General features: G+C 40.7%; 2 protein-coding genes across 23 annotated transcripts in view; one reads left to right on the top strand and one right to left on the bottom strand.

Annotated features, from left to right (window-relative positions):
• The window catches only part of PRPF40A (pre-mRNA processing factor 40 homolog A), a gene marked incomplete at both ends in the record, with an annotated part of 48,819 nt that extends 42,616 nt beyond the window's left edge, over positions 1 to 6,203 (bottom strand). For 7 of the 21 annotated variants that reach the window (XM_080688849.1, XM_080688860.1, XM_080688864.1 and 4 more), the window contains 2 exons: positions 4,645 to 4,776; positions 5,802 to 6,203. In XM_080688849.1, coding sequence (XP_080544975.1) covers positions 4,645 to 4,776; positions 5,802 to 6,203 — 534 coding nt within the window. Of the gene's footprint in view, positions 1 to 3,352; positions 3,401 to 4,644; positions 4,777 to 5,801 lie in introns of those variants that run through there. The other 14 variants (XM_080688851.1, XM_080688853.1, XM_080688850.1 and 11 more) reach the window with 4 other exon arrangements.
• Positions 6,204 to 6,989: 786 nt separating this feature from the next.
• Positions 6,990 to 20,140, top strand: part of ARL6IP6 (ARF like GTPase 6 interacting protein 6) — a gene marked incomplete at both ends in the record, with an annotated part of 46,395 nt that continues 33,244 nt past the window's right edge. Inside the window, 2 exons of one of the 2 annotated variants that reach the window (XM_080690164.1) lie at positions 6,990 to 7,447; positions 9,986 to 10,039. In XM_080690164.1, the coding sequence (XP_080546290.1) occupies positions 7,057 to 7,447; positions 9,986 to 10,039 (445 nt within the window). The remainder of the gene's footprint in view (positions 7,448 to 9,985; positions 10,040 to 20,140) is intronic. The other variant, XM_080690163.1, reaches the window with a different exon arrangement.

Genomic DNA, 20,140 nt, shown 5'->3' with positions numbered 1-20,140 from the left:
TAAGACTTAAAGGAAAAAAAAAAAAAAGAGGCAGCTAAACAGGACTCTCTTGCAAAGTCAAAATTATCTCTGAAAGACAGCAGGATTTGCATGTTCTATGCACAGAATGGAGACATGAAAACATTTTAAAGGCAAAATATTGTTTACCATAGATATGGAGAAGACAATCTCACATAATTTTACTTTATTTATTTACTGCAGGTCTGGGGATGGAACCCAGGGGCATCGACCTATGAGCTACACCCCCTGCCCTATTTTTTTTTTTTTTTTGAATTATTTGGAAACCGGGTCTCACTGAGTTGCAAAGGGCCTCACCTAAGTACCTGAAGCTGCCCGTGAACCACGATCCTCCGGTCTCAGCCTCCTGAATGATGAAATTACAAGCGTGCACCACCACGCCTAGCTTTTACACATAATTTTATATTTTTTTTATCAATTTATGCTCTGGGGGGTGGCAGGAAAAATTTAATTTGTAAACCGTATATATGTATATATCTTTGTAAAGATTTGTTTTTTGAGGTAATAAGGATTGAACTCAGGAGTATTCTAACTCTGAACTACACCCCTAGCCTTATTTTTAAGTTTTGAAACAGGCTCTCATTAAATTGCTGAGGGCATCACTAAGTTGCTGTAGCTGGTCTCAAACCTGAGATCCTCCTGTCTCACCCTCCAAGTATTTGGATTACAGGTATGTGCCACTATATTCAGTTCACATTATTAATTTTAGTAGAAAGTCCTACTGAAAATATGGGTATTAATACCAGACAAAAAAAAGAGCTGGGTTTCTTTGTTTGTTTGTTTGTTTGTTGTGTGTGTGTGTGTGTGTGTGTGTGTGTGTGTGTGTGTGGTCTGGGCATGGAACCCAGGGGACATTCAATCTCCAAGCTAACCCTCTGCCCTATTTTTTATTCTTTATTTTGAAACAGGCTCTCATTAAGTTGCAAAGGGCCTCACTAAGTACCTGAGGCTGTCCGCGAACCACGATCCTCCTGTTTTAGCCTACGAATGCTGGGATTACAAGCGTACGCCACCACACCTGGCTATTTATGTTATGTTTTTTAAAGAAAAGACTCTAAAATCACTCTTTAAGTTACATTTTCCACAAAGTTTATACAATTTATAAGATCTCTTCCAGCTAGATCCTACAATGTCATAAAAGTTAATAGCATGACTTTCCCATAAGTTATATACAGAAAGCAAGAGGTTATACAGAATAACTAAGACAAACTTAAATATTAAGCTCTAGCTGATAAATTTTAATTACTGATAACAATTTCCACCTGAATTATACAAATGACATTCTATGTTATCTCATGAATTAGAAAAAAAATTGAATGTAAACTTCCTTAAGTTTAATAATTGCATTTTAAAAGCTGCAAACTCTGGCTTCTCTAGATCATTATTCTGTCAATCTGCATAGTATTTTACAAATTTTAAAATTTCACATCATATTCAGTAAGACTGCTGCCAATTTTAGTCTTCGGCTGTTTCCATCCAGAGATCTTAAGATGTGGTAAATACAGTTAATTTTCTCCTGGTATCTAAAAAGAGGACTGGTTCCAGGATACCCCATGAACACCAAAATCCACAGATACTCAAGTCCCTTATAAATAAAAGGGGGTATTACTTGCAAGTAATCTATATATATCTTTTAAATTGACTCAATTACTTATAATATCTAACACTACATATATGCCTCATATATATAGGTGTGTGTGTGTGTGTGTGTGTGTGTGTGTGTGTGTGTGTGAAGGATTTCTTTTTGCAGTGATAGAACCCAAAGGCATTCTACCTCTGAGCTATACCTTCAGCCCTATTTTTTATTCTTTATTTTGAAATATGGTCTATGTTGCAAGGACCTCACTAAGTAGATGAGCCTGGCTGTGAACCTGTGATCCTCCTGTCTAGTCTCCCGAGTACCACCACGCCCAGCCTATAATTTTTTTTTTTTTGGTGGTACTGGGGTGGAACCCAGAGGCTTTCTACCTCCAGGCTATATTCCCAGACCTATTTTATACTTTATTTACAAACAGGGTCTCACTAAGTTGCTGAGAGCCTCACTAAGTAGCTGAGGCTGGCTTCGAACCTGTGTGATCCTCCTGTCTCAGCCTCCCAAGCACAGGGATTACAAGCGTGCTCCACCACGCCCGGCTTATAAAGATGTTTTACTTACAGAAAGGCAAAAGGCCATATTATTTACGGAATGAAAAGAAAAAAAAAAAAAAAACCTATATAGATGAAACTTATTTTACAAATATGTTCAACAAACAGCTAACTGAATTCACAGATGTGGAATCCAGTATTTTTAGGGAGCCAGCCATATAAGAAGGTTCCTTAACCTCCAGTCCCAAAGTCTAAAAATTTGTGAACTTTTTAAAACTGGATGGCAGAACCTTACCATCACAGCTAAGAATGATACAGGTACCTGCTTCTTTTCATTTATGTTCTGATTCCTTGTTAATATTTCTGAGAATATGCAAAAATAAAAAAAATGAAACAGAAAAAAGGAATAATTTTGCTATTTACTCATTTATTACATAACTGGGGATGTGACCCAGGGGCATTCTTCCTCTGAGTTACATCCCCAGCCCTATTTTTTATTCTTTATTTTGAAACAGGGTCTCACTAAGTTGCCAAGGGTCTCACTAAATAGCTGAAGATGGCTGCAAACCTGTGATCCTCTTGTCTCCGTCTTCTCAGTACTGGGATTATAAGTGCGTGCCACCACGCCTGGCTAGTTTTGTTATTTAGGATTTACTTTTATTAACAACATTTTCAAAAGAATCTTTAAATAAGATTCCTCAATTATTTGAGGATTCAAATTATCCATGCTCTCTCAGTCTCTTTTAATGCTAAAAGAATAAACTTTACCAATAGTTGGGACCCATATTTATTAGTTATGAGAGGGGAAAAGGGAATGATCTTATTTTGAGAAAAACAAGAAATTTTCTTGAAAGACTCAGAACTGGACTCCTAACACATTCATTCATTAGCCTAACAAGGGCCAGAGGGAGAAAGAATTCTAAACATCTAAATAATCAGTTATCCTTGAAGGCACATGGCATATTTGGCCCAGAAAAGTGTAAAAGAAAACCACAGGCAAAATTCATAGTATCTGAATGAATGTACACCAAGTAGTAAATAAACTTATTAGGAAGATGGTCACTAGTACAGCTAAAGAGACAGGGCCATAAAACAACTGTGACCAGCTTATGTCAATGAGATACATGAAAGTACTTTTAAAAAATAAAATCTGCATTTTACTAGAAATGACCAGCTGGTATTTTGGCTTTGGTAGTGCAATAGCACCAACACAGCAAGGGTAAGCAGGTCAATCCCTTGCAAAACTTACCTTGATTGGCCCAATGGAAACAGAAGGCCCCAGAAAAGAGAGAAGCATCTGGCAGTAGCAAATTGTTTTATTTTATCTTTCTGTGGAAAGAAACTAATTTTAAATAAGAACCAGAGCATTTAAAGAATAAATATTTTTAAAAGCTCATTATCTAGTTAGAGCAGCTCTACCAAGAAAATAGGAGCAGCTCCTTGCTGCTTAGAGATGGAAAGAAACAGAAGAGGAATCAGAATTGTCTCTGAATCTCCTAGGAGTTTTAAAATTTGTGTTATTCTAAAGTAGCAGAATAAAAGATTCTTATATAAAGAACTCCTACAGGCAGAATCTTTTGGGTTTGGTGCCTTTGAATGGAGATTTTCATACAAAATTAAGGGCTATATTCCAAATATAAAAAGAAGGAAACCACTTGACATCGAGCCCTTCTACTCTTATGGTTAAGTAAAAAGAAACATAGAAAGCTCCTTTTTTCGCTGTACTTTCACCAATAACTTTAACCATCAGGGCTTAAAACAATTATCCAAGTAAATTATACTCATGAGTAAAAGATCATATGAAATTGGCTTTCTGAAATATTTGCTAGCCTAAATTTTTATGATTTATCATTGTACTCAAATGGAAATAACACAGCCACCTAAGCATCTATGTGTTATAAAACCTAGCATAGGGCACACAATTATTCATAGTAAATAAATCTGTTGCCTTTCTTGGATACTTTTCTAGAAATTCAGTTCTTCCAAATTCATTAAGGCAGCATTAAAAGCTTTTGATCCAACTAAATCCCACAAAATATCCATTTAAATTGTATGCTACAGATGGAAAGGGCAGCTCATTAAGGAGTATTGAAGTAGTAAGCATTTAAAAAAAGATATAGTGTAAGTGGAAAATGCACTATGTGGCACTATCCTATGAAGAATCAGAGTAACAGAGCATAACCCCACCCCCACCCTACACACAAAGAGGAAGCTATTTCAAGAATAAAATTCCTTCACAGTCAAAATCCTTAACAATAATTATTTCCTGATCCTATGTATTTACATGGTCCACCAAAGTAAGTTATATGCACATATCACATATTTACTCTTAGAGAACTTCAAATGGCACACTTAAAGAACTCTTAATACAGAAGTATTTTTTTGTTACATTTGAAATCTGGTTACAGTTGTGATTCAATGTTTGTCTTATTGGAAAACATTAAACAGCTAGAAGTATAGAATTGACCTAGGTTTTGGGATTTATGACACAACAATACCTGAGGCAAAAATAAATATAAAACAAAAACATAACATTCTTACTTGTCCCATTGGCGGCCCTCCCATAGGGGGCATCATTTGTGGCATCATTCCATGAGGTACAGGAGGCATGTTCGCTCTCTGACCCATAGGGTGCATTCCCATTGGTGCATAATGCATGCCAGGATGCCCCATCTGAAAAAGTGATTAGCAAGTCACATTAAATGATTCTCAAAAAAATTCACTTCAAATTTCACCCTAGTATAGTAACACAGTATTAGTCTAAAGAGTGATCAAATTTCTGGATTAGTCTTTACCTTTGTCTTAATAATATGAAATATGATCGTATTTATAAAAAAAGCGTGCAAATTCCGCAACAAAATGGGAAACGTTAAAATTATTACTGGACTGCTAAACCAGTTGTTTACAATGATTTAATCAGCTTCTAACTGCATCTTGGAGAATGTGAGTACTAATTTTAAAAGTTATGGTGAAAACCAGAACTTTCTCCTGTTTCACACAGATATAAAAGATAGCCAGCTGGCATTTCATGATGCTCTTGACTTTAAAATGCTGATTTTACCAAATTAATGTGAATGAGGACTAGTCTTGTAAAAACAAAAGTAGGATGCCCGAGGACACATCACTCCTAACAAATAAACATTCCTAATCTAACTTTTAAGACAGGTAAAATTCCTTTTGGCAAAAACACATTTTCAAAGACTGAAAGTCTGTCACTCACAGACACTAAATACAACAAACTAATCTTTAATGCTCTTTTAAAAGGCAACTACTTTCTTTACATGTATGTCCATTGTTCTAGACTTTAAATCAGGTAACTATCCTCTGTCCGTTCTCCCAACAGTCTCTCCTACCAAAACACCGCCAATACTAGAAAAATGAAAAAATTGGCAGTTGTCTTTAACGCCCTACACAATCAAGTATCCTTACTAAAACAGGCCTGCGGCTCCAAGACGAGGCCCGCCGGGTGCTCAGCACCGTCAGCGCTCATCGGTCTAGGCCAAGGCAACCGGGAACTCCCAGGGTCCCCGACCCTTGTCTTCAGGCATCCCCGCCCTCCAGTCCTCTCCCTCTGGACACAGCCCACCATCTCGAGCGCTTCCTTCGTCCACTCTCATCTTCTCCTCCTTTTGGAGAAAGCTTCCTGTCTGCCTCCGTTTTTCATTGTGCCGCTTTCCCCGGCCCCACCGCTCCCTTACCGAGGGCCGTCTCCTCAGGAAGCCGTCAGCAGAGACCCAAGAGCTGGAGCAGAGGTTTGAGCCGGACAATCTCCGCTCCCCGTCCCCGGGACCCCGCGAAGGAGGTTGGCTCTCCATTTCACTCACCATGAGGCCTCCGCGCTCAGCTCCCGTCCCCGGCCTCATCGTCGGGCTCAGACTGCTCCGCCGGCGGCCACTGCCGCTGCACATTCCAACAAGAAGCGATCTGAGTGGCTGGCGCCCGTCGGGGCCAAAGGTGAAAGGCTGCCCTGAGCTATGGGGCGGGACCAGTGGAGCCAATAGGCTGACAGGCTTCCCCTCTATCCAATCAGAGTGCGCATCCAACGCGCAGCTCGGCGGCGATTGGCCCCCAGCCTCAGCTTCGCTCGGCGTCGCCTGCATTGGGAGGGGGAGGGATAGAGGAAGTTTCGGCGCCGAGTCCAAGGCCGGGAAAACTCCACCAACTTCCCCTGGGAAAGGACCTGGTCCCACCTTCTCGGGCCTCACTCACCTCACCCCGCCTAGGGCGGGGCGGGGGGCCAGCCGCTTCACCACCGCCAGATTACACACGCCCTACTAACCTGAGGCCGCGGGCAGGGCGGGGTCGGCTGCGCTTAACGTTAGCGGCTGGGGCCGGGCGCGCGGGGCCCGAGGGGAGGGGTCTCTAGGAAAAGCTTCGAGTTCCACGCGCACCGGTGGACGAGCGCGAGAACAGTGGACGGAACTTGTGGCCGGGGCGGGGAGAAAAACTCGCCAGCGAGGAAGGGATAGGCAGTTAAGGCTGGGCGAGAGCGCGGGGCTCCGCGCTGTACTTAATGGGGAAGCCGAAGCGGAGCGTCACCGTAGAGATGGAGAAGGGGGAAGGTAGCACTGAGTATCCGAGAGCAGGGGCGGGCGGGCGCTAGGACCCGGCGTCCAGCAGATGCGACTTTGGGACTAGTGGGGTGCGCGCTGGCCTGGGGGCAACGCGACGGTCGGTCGCCGAGGTCCCCAGCCCTTAAGGAGCACTGCAGGAGGGAAGACGGCTCCTTCCGGCCTCGGCCGCCCTCCCCCGGCGCTGTCCGGTTCCCTCCCGCCCCCCGCCCGGGGCAGGCGGCCCCTCCCACGCCAGGCTCCCGTTGGCTCCGCCCCCTCAGGCACCCCCGCGCGCCGCTCTCTGTGGTGCCGGCCGCAGCCACGCGCGCTGCTGATTGGCTCCCGAGGGGGCGGGGCGGGGCGCCGCTCGAGCTTCGCGGCTAGGTCTGTCTTTCCCGCCATGTCGTTCATGGAGAGCGCGAGGCCGTCGGTTCCGCGGCGGCGCGGCCTCGGCACCCCAGCGCCGCTCTCGCGGCCTGGGTACTCCCTGTTCACTCAGGGGGACAGTTGGGGCGAGAGCGAGGTCGACGAAGGGGAGGGATGCGACCTAGTGGCCCGCGACCTGCGGGCGGAGTTCTCGGCCGGGGCGTGGACGGAGCCCAGAAGGGGCCCGCCGCTCGGGGACGGCTCGCCCGTCCTGCCCGACAAGCGCAATGGCATCTTCCCGGCCGCCCCGGGCAGCCGAGCCCGGGCTCAGCGGTGGCCCGTCCAGATCCTGTCTGTACTCTGTTCGCTGCTGTTCGCTGTTCTGCTCGCTTTCCTCCTCGCCATCGCATACCTGATCGTTAAAGGTACTGACACCCAGACCCTGAGGAGGCCGTCCCGAGGAGAGCGCAGCGCTGTCCCCGCTCGCCCACCGCGCGCCGCCGCTCAGCCCCGCCGGGCGTCCACCTTCCTTTGCTTTCACACTCCTTTGTTTTCTCTTCCTAGGTAAAGCGCCCTGGATCCTGATGATGAGACCCCTTTTAAGAAAGTTTTTTTTTTTTTTAAACTAAGTGGGTACTCTTGAAGAAGTACTTAAAAGTCAGTGAACACAAGGAGTGAAATGTTAGCACAATAAATACAGAACACCCCCAATTAAAAGACGGTGAAAAGTGGGTACAGTTGAAATGTATTGTTGTGTATATTCAAAGTCTTTGGTCCGAAAATAGAACTGCTTTCCACTTCCTTCTTGACACGCAGAATTTTTGGACAAGAGTTTCCATCCCACAACCTAACTACTTGCATTTATAGGTAGAATTATTAGCCTCTCTCTCTCTTTTTTTTTTTTTTCCATAACCAGGTCTAGTAAGCAAAGTTTTCTGTTTTGAGATAGATTACAGTATGCTCAGTAAATTTGTATGCAAAACTTTACTTCAGGAATTACTCTATTTTTTCTCTAGTAACTATTTGAAGTACTAGTCAAACTGGAATAAAAATAGGTGTATTATGACTTTTTTCCAATGCTTACATGTATGTATTACATTAGTGGGGATTGTATATTACACAGAAAGAATCAAATTTGAGTTTAGATTTCATTTTTCATTAGTGTGTGACATTTGTCAAGTTATTAAAAAATTACAAGCCGGGCATGGTGGTGTACACTTGTAATCTCAGCTTTTGGGAGGCTGAGACAGGAGGATCTCAGGTTGGCGGACAGCCTCAGCTACTATTTAGGCCCTCTGTAACTCAATGAGACCCTGTTTCAAAATAAAGAGTAAAATATGAGGTGGGGTGTAGTTCAGAGGTAAAATGACCCTGGGTTCATCCCCAATACCCCCCCTAAAAAAAGAAAAAAAATTTAAAAAAAAACTTTATTGTCTGGAAAACACTTGGCACGTTTCCACTTTATTAGCTTCACTTCACATATTAAAATTAAATTATTTAGTTCCAGTTTTTATTTTTCCTCTTTTTTTTCTCTCATTTATTTTTCGGTGGTACTGGGGATAGAACCTTCTACGTCTGGACTACACTCCAAACCTTTTTTTTTGGGGGGGGGGTGGTACTGGGGTTCCTGGAAGCCCTTCTACCTCCCAGCTACACTCCCAGACCAATTTTTTTATTTTGGAAATAGGGTCTCTTAAGCCAGGGCGGCTGGCTTAGTTCCTGCACAATAGATCCTCCTGTCTCCACCTCCCAAGCGCGGGGATTACAAGCATGCACCACCATGCCAGGCTTATTTTTTTTCTTGATCCCAGCCCTTGGTGGGTTGCAGATAGCACCTAACAGTTTACCATATCTGATTTTCATACAGAAGACAAATTGGCAAAATAATCTGAATTTCACCTCTTCAGAACATACTGTTGAGCGTTAGACAGCTAGATAGGATGGGCAGTATTAACCTGTTGAAGTGGTGGTGGCCCACACCTGTAGTTTGTAATCTTAAGAAGTTGTTAGACCGAGATGGAAGGATCAGAAGGCTGGCCTTAGCAACAGTGAGACCCTGTTTGAAAGTAAAAACTAAAAAGGGCTGGATGTGCAGTTCAGTGGTAGATAGCCCCTGGTAGTCGTGATATCATTTACATTGGCACTTTAGATACCACCACCCCACTCTTTTATCCCTGTTCCCATTTAGGCACTAATAGGAAAACTGTCCCCAAAAGATCTCCCTAGATACATACACAAGGGATGGCTGCGAGGATTGGGGTGAGGGTTCCAGAGGAAATACAATTCACCATGTAGAGGACTCCCACTGTTTTCTATTGGGAAGAGGTCTTTTCCAGGTATCAGGGCCTTGTGTTAAACTATACCCCTGCTTCCCTAAATAAGCCTCTTATATTCTACTGTTCTTGTTTTCCATTTGAAGTCATTCTGTGGTGAAGCAAGGGCCTAGGAGAAGAGATTACCACCCTCTAACATTTCTAGGATCCATTACCAATTACCATTGGATATAAACTGCCAATTTTAAGTGTTTGGCTTCCATTTTTTTTAATTCCCCTCTCCCTTTTTACACTGAAACTCTGATAGTCTTTTTTGTTAGGTTATCTTTTGCTCTGAACAATCACTTTTATATCATAAAGTCATAATACCATGGTAAGTACAAGTTCATTTCAGAAGGCATTAATATTTTGGAGAATGGAGAAAGGAGTTGAACTCAAAATCTAGTATGCCCTTCAATTTGTATAATATAAAATGTCCTAACCATATGAGATAAACTCTTCTCATTTTCTAAAGGGTGGTTGATGCCAGTAGAGGCCTTTTTTGCTTGCTGATGGTTACATAGCAAATCAAAACAGAATTTGGACCCATTTTTTACCCAAGTACTTTGCACAGTTTTACAATGTCTTTCAAACTTTTTCTCCAAATTAAAAAATAATCCTTTCTACCTAATCCTCTCTTTGTGTTTATAGATTTACATGCTGAGAATTTGAAAAAAGAAGATGATATAGACACTGGGCTACTAGGTATGAATTTATCACATAATGTGATACTAATCTCATTTTTATTTTTCCAAGTTATATGTAAACCATACAAATTTGGGGATAAAATATTTAATGTATTCTTATCTGCCGTTAATTTAGTTATGTTATTCATTTGCATATGTTTCTGGTAAATGCTATTAGATTTCTCATATGTGTGTGTATATATATTTATATAAATTTTACGTATTTGTATATATTTATTTGCCATAGTTTTATAATGGGTCACCAGTTTGTGGGTATAAAAACATTTTGAATATGTGACTTCAGTCCAACAAATATTTAACATTTTGTAATTATGCTCTAAGAGGTGCTCCATACCCCTTCTTAGAAATTTAAAAACAGAAGCCAGGCGGGGTGGCGCACGCTTGTAATCCCCGCGCTTGGGAGGCAGAGACAGGAAAATCACGCAGGTTCGAAGCCAGCCGTGCTGGCTTAAGAGACCCTGTTTCAAAAATATAAAAAAAATAGGTCTGGGAGTGTAGCCCAGAGGTAGGTAGAAGGGCTTCCAGGAACCCCAGTACCACAAAAAAAAAAAAAAAAAAGAAATTTAATGACAAAAACTTCCTTCAAACTTGGTCAAGATAAATATATCATAAGAAAATCTTAGAAGAAATTTAAATTTGAATATTTTTATAAGCAGGTTCTTTATTTCTTTTTTCTTTTTTTTTTTTTTGGTGGTACTCGGGTTCCTGGAAACCCTTCTACCTCCGGGCTACACTCCCAGACCTATTTTAGATTTTTATTTGGAAACAGGGTCTCTTAAGCCAGAAAGGATGGCTTCTAATCTGCAAGAGCCTCCTGTCTCAGGGGATTACAAGCGTGCGCCACCACACCCAGCTTTAAGTAACTTCTAAAAATTAAATATTAATGTCAGGCTGGGCTTGCGCACGCTTGTAATCCCCGTGCTTGGGAGGTGGAGACAGGAGGATCGCGCTGGTTTGGAGCCAGCCTGGCTGGCTTAAAAGACCTTGTTTCCAAATTAAAATATAGGTCTGGGAGTGTAGCCCATAGGTAGAAGGGCTTCCAGGAACCCCAGTACCACCAAAAATAAATAAATTAATTAATTAATATTAATGTCCTGGAGACTCAGACCTGAGTTTCTATAGTATCTAACTGTAGGTCATAGGTATCCAATGAAAAAATTCATTTATACTGTATTTCTTTCTCCTCACCAAAATGATTTTGACAAGTCTAGAACATTTGATATATTTTATTCCTATTCTAATTCATTTGATTTGACCACCTTAACTCATGACTTAATCACCATCTATAAGCAGTTGAGGTCATTCATGTATATCATCTTCTACCCTTAATCTTTGCTAAACTCTTTAAAGTTCTTGCCCTAGCTGGGCGTGGTAGCTCAAGCTTTAATCCCAGCACTTGGGAGGCTAAGACAGGAATATCACACAGGTTCGAAGCCAGCCTCAGCTACTTAGTGCAGCTCTCAGCTACTTAGTGAGACCCTGTTTTCAAATAAAATATAAAATAGGTCTGGAAGTATAGCCCAGAGGTAGAAAAGCCCCTGGGTTCTACCCTCAGTACCACAAAAAATAAAAATAAAAAAATAAAGTTCTTGCCCTCACAGTGATACAAAGAATAGATTATCTAGTTTTGCAGAAAGAGAAACTTGTATCTTCAAATTACAAAATGGTTGGTTTGCTAGATATATGGCAACTGTGTCCTCTACTTCTTGCATGAGAAAATACATATTTTTTTTTTTTAAATGTTTTGCAGGTTTGGGGATGGAACCCAGGGGGCATGCGACCTCCGAGCTACACCCCCTGCCCTACTTTTTATTCTTTATTTTGAAACCAGGTCTCACTGAGTTGCAAAGGGCCTCACTAAGTAGCTGAGGCTGTCCGCGAACCGTGATCCTCCAGGTCTCAGCCTCTCGAATGCTGGGATTACAAGCGTGCACCACCACACCCAGCTGAAAATACATATTTTTACTTGTTCTATTAATTTATACTATGTCATTTAATTTCTAGATAGCAGCCAATATTAATAGGCTTTTCCTAACTTTTATGGGGGAGGGAGGTTACAGGGGATTAAAGCCAGAGGGATTCTACTTTGAGCTACATTCCCAGTCCTCCTTTTATTTTTATTTTGAAATGATCTCACTAAATCGCTGAGACTAGCCTTGAAGCCAAGATCCTCCTGTCTCAGCTTCCCAAGTACTTAAATGGCAGTCACATGCCACTATGCCCAACTTTTTCATAGAATTCATTGATACATCTTTCTTAATAAATTCTTTTTCGTAGAATTGATTAAGAAAGCATGAAGGCCGGGCGTGGTGGTGCATGCTTGTAATCCCCGTGCTTGGGAGGCCGAGACAGGAGGATGGCACAGGTTTGAAGCCAACCTCTCTGGCTTAAGAGACCCTGTTTCCAAAGAAAGATGTAAAAAAAAAACAAATAGGTATCTGGGAGTGTAGCCTGGAGGTAGAAGAGTTTCCAGGAACCCCGGTACCACCAAAAAAGAAAGAAAGAAAGCATGAATTCTATCCTACTGTTATTTAAAAGTTGGCATGATTTTACATTACTGAATAGAATGGGTGGCAGTTGCTATCTGAAGATACGGCTTGCTCAGTATCAAAAGGAATATGATTGTACTTTTGTCATTGCCCTGCTTCCTTTTCCAGTTATAATTATATAATCTCATATTGCTTAAAGGTATGCTGGATAGAAACTAATACTATTATAGTAAATAGGAAGTTCAATGTCTAAGTCTTTGCTAATAAAATGAATTTACTATCAAGACTCAAGAATGAACAAAGGTACCTGGTTGTGGTGGCGCAGGCTTGTAATCCCAGCATTCTGGAGGCTGAGACCGGAGGATTGTGGTTCACGGACAGCCTCAGTTACTGAGGCCCTCTGCGACTTAGTGAGACCATGTTTGAAAATAAAGAATAAAAAATAGGGCAGGGATGTAGTTCGGAGGTCAAATGCCCCTGGGTTCTATCCCCAGACCCACCCACCCCCAAAATGAGCAAAGTTGCTATATTTTAACATACATGGAAAGAGAATAGTCTGATAGAGAATAGTCTTTGCCACAAGATGATTCCTTAAAAATCTCTTTAAAAGATTTTCAGTAAGCTGAGTGTGGTGGTACACGCTTTTAATCCCAGTACGTGAGAGGCTGAGACAGGAGTATCACAGGTTTGTGGCCAGCCTCAGCTATTTAGTGAGGCCCTCTACAGCTTAGTGAGACCCTGTTCCAAAAATAAAGAATAAAAAAATAGGGCTGAAGGTATAGCTCGGAGGTAGAATGCCCTTGGGTTCCATCCCCAGTTTGACACACACAAAAAAATTTTCAGCGACATTATGATTGAGCTTAGATAAGGTTGAAGTGATTGTGTTAGCACTTGCCTTTATGTTATGCTAAGATGAAATTCTCTATTTGGAACAAAAGTACAAGTTAGCTTCTTTATAGAATGTTGTTTTGAATTGATTTGCTTACTGGCCTCTGGTTAAAATTTCTCTTGAAACAATAGATAGTTGAAAAGATAGACCAATTGTCTCAAACTTTGACTTCCCTCCAGATCAACACTGAATTGATTAGCTTAGTTTTCAGGAAAGATTGCCTAGCCAAGTGTGGTGGCACACACCTGTAATCCCAATATTTGGGAGGCTGAGATAGGAGGATCACAAGTTTGAGACCAGCCTCACCAAGAAGTGAGACTTTGAGCAACCTAGGGAGACTGTTTCCAAATAAATAAAATCGGGCTGTGGGGGGACTTGAATTCAGTCCTTAGTACCACACATAAGAGAAGATTGCTTCCTTATTTTGCCCCTGAGGAAATGCCTGTGAAGTTATATTCTTAACCTTTTTATAGTTCATAACAAAAGTTTTCACATTAAGTAGCCCAAGTCTTTAAAAAAAAAATATGGTTGAAATTATCTTATTAGGTTAAACAAAAAATTGGCATGTCTTTTATGATGTAATAAATTCATACTATATATGTGTTTATTTTGCCTTGTTTACTGGAAATCTCAGCAAAATGTTTGACTGTTTTAAGTATTGTCTTTTAGCATAATTATTGCCTATAAGTACTGCTATTTTAATATTTCAGTTACTTCTGTTTAAAATTTATTGCAGTTTTCCTCAGATCTTCATTTGGAAGTAGATTGGTTTTTAGAAAACAACACAGTAAATACTGTACTATGAAAGAGTTCTCTTTCTAGATAGACTGATAAAAATTAAAAATTTTGTGCACTGAAAGGCTTTTTTTTTTTTTTTTTTTGGTATTAAGGATTGAACCCAGAGGCATTCTACCTCCAAGCTACACACCTAGCCTGACTTAACTTGTTATTTGACAACAGGGTCTCACTACGTTTCTGAGAACCTCTGTAAGTTGCCAGTGCTGGCTTTGAACCCGTGATGCTCCTTCCTCAGCCTCCCAAGTACTGGGATTACAAGTGAGCACCACCACACCCAGCTACACTGAAAGCTTTTTTATTGCAGTTTAACTGAAGTCCAAGATTGGCATATACTCAACAATTCTCATTTCATAGAGTTAATATCTTAGGGGACCTGGGTTATAGCTTGTTGGTTAAGTTGCATATGCGAGGCCCTGGGTTCAATCGCCAATGCTGGGGGGGGTGGGGACCCAGAGACTTTTTAAAAAGTAGCTCTAAATTCTGAGTTAATCTTGGTTGGGATCCAGTAATACTCAATTTTTACAAGTGATTTGAATGCAGGTGGTCTTAAGTAGCAGTTTGAGAAATACTTTTGAAGGCCTTGGGATTAACCCAGTGGCATTTTACCTTTGAGCTATGCCCCCAGCCCTATTTTTTTTATTCTTGAAATAGGGTCTCACTAAGTTGCATAAAGCCTCAATAAGTAGCTGAGGCTGGTGGCAAACCTGGAAATCCTGCATTATCCTCCCAAGTACTGGGGTTACACGTGTACAGTGTTTGCCACCACACCTGGCTTGTTTTTTTCTCCAGTACTAAGGATGGACCAACTCGGGGGCATTGTGCCTCTGAGCTACATCCCCAGCCCTATTTTTTTAGTCTTTTTATTTTTGAAACAGGGTCTCACTGAGTTGTGAAGGGCCTCACTAAGTAAGTAGCTGAGGGTGTCTACATAGCATCATCATCCGGTCTCAGCCTCCCAAATGCTGAGATTACAACTGTGCAACATCATACCCAGCTTCTTGAACTCAATTTTTAAAAACTGTTCAAGGTTGGTGAAAATCCTTGAGAGATAACTAATGAAAAGTAGACAAACAAGAAACATTGTAAGTCTGAATGCCTGTTTAAAAAAAAACTAACTTCTAAAGTTTCTGATAATACAATTTGGTCATTGTTTGCATGAAAGAATTCTTGAAACCCTGTATATAGGGTGTGTGTGTGTGTGTGTGTGTGTGTGTGTGTGTGTGTGTATGTGTGTGCGCGTGCGCGTGCATTCAATAGAAGAATTACATCGGAGCATGTGGGAAGTTAATTGATCCTTTTATCTACTAGAGTTAAACTCTGATAATGTACATCTTTACTAGTGAGGTTGTCTGAGGGGGATGAGATTGAAATTGTGAATTGGTTTTGAAACTCATCTCCCCTAATCATCTCTGGATGGCATTAGAGTTGCTCTGCAGAGGTGGTTGTTGTTGTTGTTGTTGTTGTTTGTGTGGTACTCAGGGACATTCTACCTCTGATCTATATCCCCAGCCCTAATATTATTTTTTTTTATTTTGAAACAGGGTCTCACTAAGTTGTTGAGGGGAATCACTAAATTGCTGAGGCAGGCTACAAACCTGTGATACCCTAGTCTCAACCTCTAAGTACTGGTATTACAAGTGTGTACTACCACACCTGGCTTCTACAGAGTTTTAGTGTTTTATTGTTGGCCTGCAAACCATCCTTTGCTGTAAGAATCTATTTCAGGGAAATTAATAAAACAAAACCTTGTTTATTTTGTTGTTGTCAGTGGGCACAGTGATGCACATCTATAATCTCAATTACTAGGAAGGATGAGGCAGGAGGGTTGCAAGTTCAAAGCCACTATGGGCAACTGAGGAAACCCTATCTTAAATCTGTTTTAAAAAGGGCAGGGGACACCAGGCGTGGTGGTGCATGCTTGTAATACCCACACTTGGGAGGCGGAGACAGGAGGATCGTGCTTGTTCGGAGCCAGCCTCTCTGGCTTAAGAGACCCTGTTTCTAAATAGAAAATAGGTCTGGGAGTGTAGCCCGGAAATAGAAGGGTTTCCAGGAACCCCAGTACCGCAAAAAAAAGGGGGGGGGGACGGGGGGATGTGTGTCTCAGAAGTAGAGCACTTACCTAGCAGGTAGGAGCCCCTGGGTTTAATTTCAGTACTGCAAAAGAAAAATCACATTCCACCTATTACTCTCTACGATTATTGCATGTTAGCTTTTGCATCTCTTAACAATTTAGCAAGTTTTATCATGTTTCACAAGTTTTGTTCTATTTCTAATATATTTTTCCTCCACTCTTAATATTCCCCAATGTATAACAAAATGACTTAAGTATATAGATGGAATTGCTTTTAGCAGAAAATACTTAATCTAACACTATTGTTATTAAATTATGTCTCAAAAACAAACAAACCAAAAAAAAAGGTGAATTTGGTATCTTTGGCAGCTGTAATTCTTTAACATCTGCTAGTTAATATTAATTTTTAAGGCTAGGACATTCCTTCTAGCTTCTTGCATTGTCAAGGGCTATTGTTTTTAGTTCTTGTGACTTTTATATTTATTTATTTATTTATTTATTTATTTATTTATTTATTTATTTTTTAGTGGTACTGGGGTTCCTGGAAGCCTTTCTACCTCCGGGCTACACTCCCAGGCCTTTTTTTTTTTTTTTTTTTAATATTTTTATTTGGAAACAGGGTCTCTTAAGTGAGCGAGGCTGGCTTCGACCCAGGGTGATCCTCCTGTCTCTGCCTCCCAAGCACGGGGATTACAAGCATGTGCTACCAAGCCCGGCTCTTGTGACTTCTTATAGCTGAGACGTTTCTAGCCCCCTCATGTCTCTAGAGACAAAATGACTAATACATACTGAATCCAACTAAAGTTGAAGTTAGAACATTAAAAAATTTGTCAACTGTTTCTTCAGAACAATAAGTGAGACTCTTATCATGGCTTCATGATACAGAATTTCAGAAATTTGTTGAAAATTTCCACTCTCCTCTGTTCCTAGAATTGAAAATAATAACTTTGAAGATTAGGACTAACCAATTTCTTTCTTAACATGAAGAGAGACATGTTCCAGGAATTTAAAGAATTGAACTATATAGAGTGTAATCTAGACTTCAGGGAAGATGGCAACAGAGAAAAACAGCATTTACAAGTCCTGCTAACACTTGATCTCTGTTGCCACAAAATCAGTGCTTTTCATAGCTAGAAAACATTATCAGCAGAGAAATAAAAAAAAAGTAAACACAAGGAACAGCGGAAAATAAGACTAAAAGAACAACCAGAGACCAGAAAAGAAACCAGCCCGCACCGCGGAGCTGCATTTGCGCCATCATGCCTCACAGCACCAGGCTGCAAAGAGGAAAGGTAAACAAGGAGCTGAAGTGAGCAGTTGTGGATCGTTAGGGTGTAATTCAGCAGTTCTTTCAGCGCAAAAAAACGTCTAAAACTCCCAGTGGCCAAGCTCATCACACCTTCCAGGGACTCAGAACGGAGCTCAGAACCAGAAAAGAAATACACCAGCCTAATGGCTGAGGGTGTGGCAGCGGTGCCATAGTGCCAGCAGCGGTGGGGAGTTCACCATGCCCGCGACAGCTCCAGATTAGCGCGCACAATAACTGTAAGTGAAATTGCGGCCCCAATAGGAGAAATCCCAGCACTGCACCCACACAGACTTGCACGGCTTTAATAAGCTCCCTGGGTCTGAGATTTTGCAGTCCAACCCTTTGAAGGATTTGTGGTGGCAGAGACACCACACACTAGTCACAACTCCCTGTGGGAAAACTCACAGCTCGGCTTCCCCCCCACAGTCTCGCACAGCCTTGATTAACTCCCTGGGTCTGAGACTTTACAATACAACCCAGTAAAGGAGTAGTGGCGGCTGATATTACCACAAACTCGAGATCCAGCCCACCCTAAGTGAAGTTGTGGTGACCCGGGGAAGAAGCCAGAGAAGGCACAAACTGCTGAAATCATGGGAAAGAGGAACAATAATAGAGCAATGAACACCCACAACTCCATATCAAAACCTGATAACACAGAAATTCAGAGATCTCCAGAAGTTCAAATCAGGAATATAATTGTAGAAATAATACAGGACTTTCGAAAAGAATTTAGAGAGAGTCTAAAAGAAATAAAGGATGCAGTCATTGAAGTAAAGGCATCAATTCAAACTATAAACAATCAATTAGACCACATGGAAAATAGAATCTCGCTCCTAGAAGATGATCACTCCAAAAACAAATGCATAATTTATAACTTAGAAAAAAAAATCAGACAGCAGGAATCTGACATTGAAGAAATATGGGCCCATTTTAAGAGAGCCAAGCTAAGAATAATCAGAATAGAGGAGGAAAAAGAAGGTGAAACCAAAGGGATCAACAATCTCTTCAAAGAAATAATAGCAGAAAATTTTCCAAGCATAGAGCAAGAGGCTGATACACAGGTCCAGGAAACTTACAGGACTCCCTTTAGACAGGATCAGAGAAAAGGTTCCCCATGCCACATAATTGTCAAAATAACCAATGTAGAAGCCAAGCAGAGAATCGTAAAAGGCAACAAAAACAAAAGGCCAAGTGACATTCAGAGGCAAACCAATTAGAATCACTCCAGACTTCCCAAGCCAAGTCATGAAAGCCAGAAGGGCTTGGAGTAACATATTCCAAACTCTGAAAGAAAACAACTTCCATCCAAAAATTTTCTACCCAGCAAAACTATCGCTCAAATTAGATGGGGAAATAAGAAGCTTCCATGAAAAACACAATCTGAAGGAATTTATGTCTTCAAAACCAGTGCTAGAGAAAATACTCAAAGAGATTAGCTACAAAAAAGAAATAGGTAATACCAGAACCAGAGAAACAAGATTTTCCATCCAGCAGATAACTAAGCAAATTAGAATAAACAGTATTTCAAACAGAAATAAAATCTTAACTTGTTAGGATTTAAAAGTTAACTCTCAATAATCACACTGAATGTAAAAGGCCTCAATTCCCCAATAAAAAGACATAAAGTGGCAAAATGAATTAAAACCCAGAATCCATCCATCTGCTGCTTACAAGAAACACACTTTACAAGTAAAGAGAGTAACAAATTCAAGGTAAAGGGCTGGAGCAAGGTAATTCATGTTAAGTGAAGTAGTATTTCACTATAGTTTTTATTTGTATTTCCTTAATGATTAGTTATATTATGATAATGATGAGTGATGTTCATGTGTTTATTGGTCATATAAAAATCTTTGGAGATTCATTATCTATTTTAGTCTTTTACCTATTTCAAAATTGTATTGTCTACTTTTATTGTTGCTAATTTTTAAGATTTCTATTTGGAATATTAATATACCTTCAGATATAGCATTTGAAAATATTTTATCCCATTCTATCAGTAACTTTAAATTCTGTTTACATTGTCTTTGGATGTATAATTTTTTTTATTTTTTATGAAGTTTGTCCTTTTGTTGCCTGTGCCTTTGGAATCATATCCAAGAAGTCACTGATAATTTCAGTGTTGTGAAGTTTTATGACCCAGGTTTTCTTCTAAAAGTTTATAGTCTTAAGATTTACATTTAGGTCTTTTATCTATTTTGAGTAAATATTTGTATATGGTGTTAGGTAAAGGCCCAATTTTATTCTTTTTCATTTAGTTATTTTTCAACAATATTTAGTGAAAGATTATTTCCTTCACCAAATGTTCTTGAAAACCTTGTCAAAAATAACTTGACCATATATGGAAGGAAAAAATAAACATATCAAAGTTAATGAGGAAACCAAGCTTGGGTAGGAAAGAGTTAGAGATTGGGTAGGGGCTGATTGGGTGATGTATGTGTGTGATATGGTCACAGGTTTTTTTTTAATCCCATTAAGATGTATTACTAAGGCCGGGCATGGTGACGCATGCTTGTAATCCCCATGCTTGCGAGGTGGAGACA

The sequence above is a fragment of the Muscardinus avellanarius genome, assembly GCF_963383645.1.
Source record: "Muscardinus avellanarius genome assembly, chromosome: 2".
In the NCBI taxonomy this organism is placed as follows: domain Eukaryota; kingdom Metazoa; phylum Chordata; class Mammalia; order Rodentia; family Gliridae; genus Muscardinus; species Muscardinus avellanarius.
This window is presented reverse-complemented; position numbering and strand designations above follow the sequence as displayed.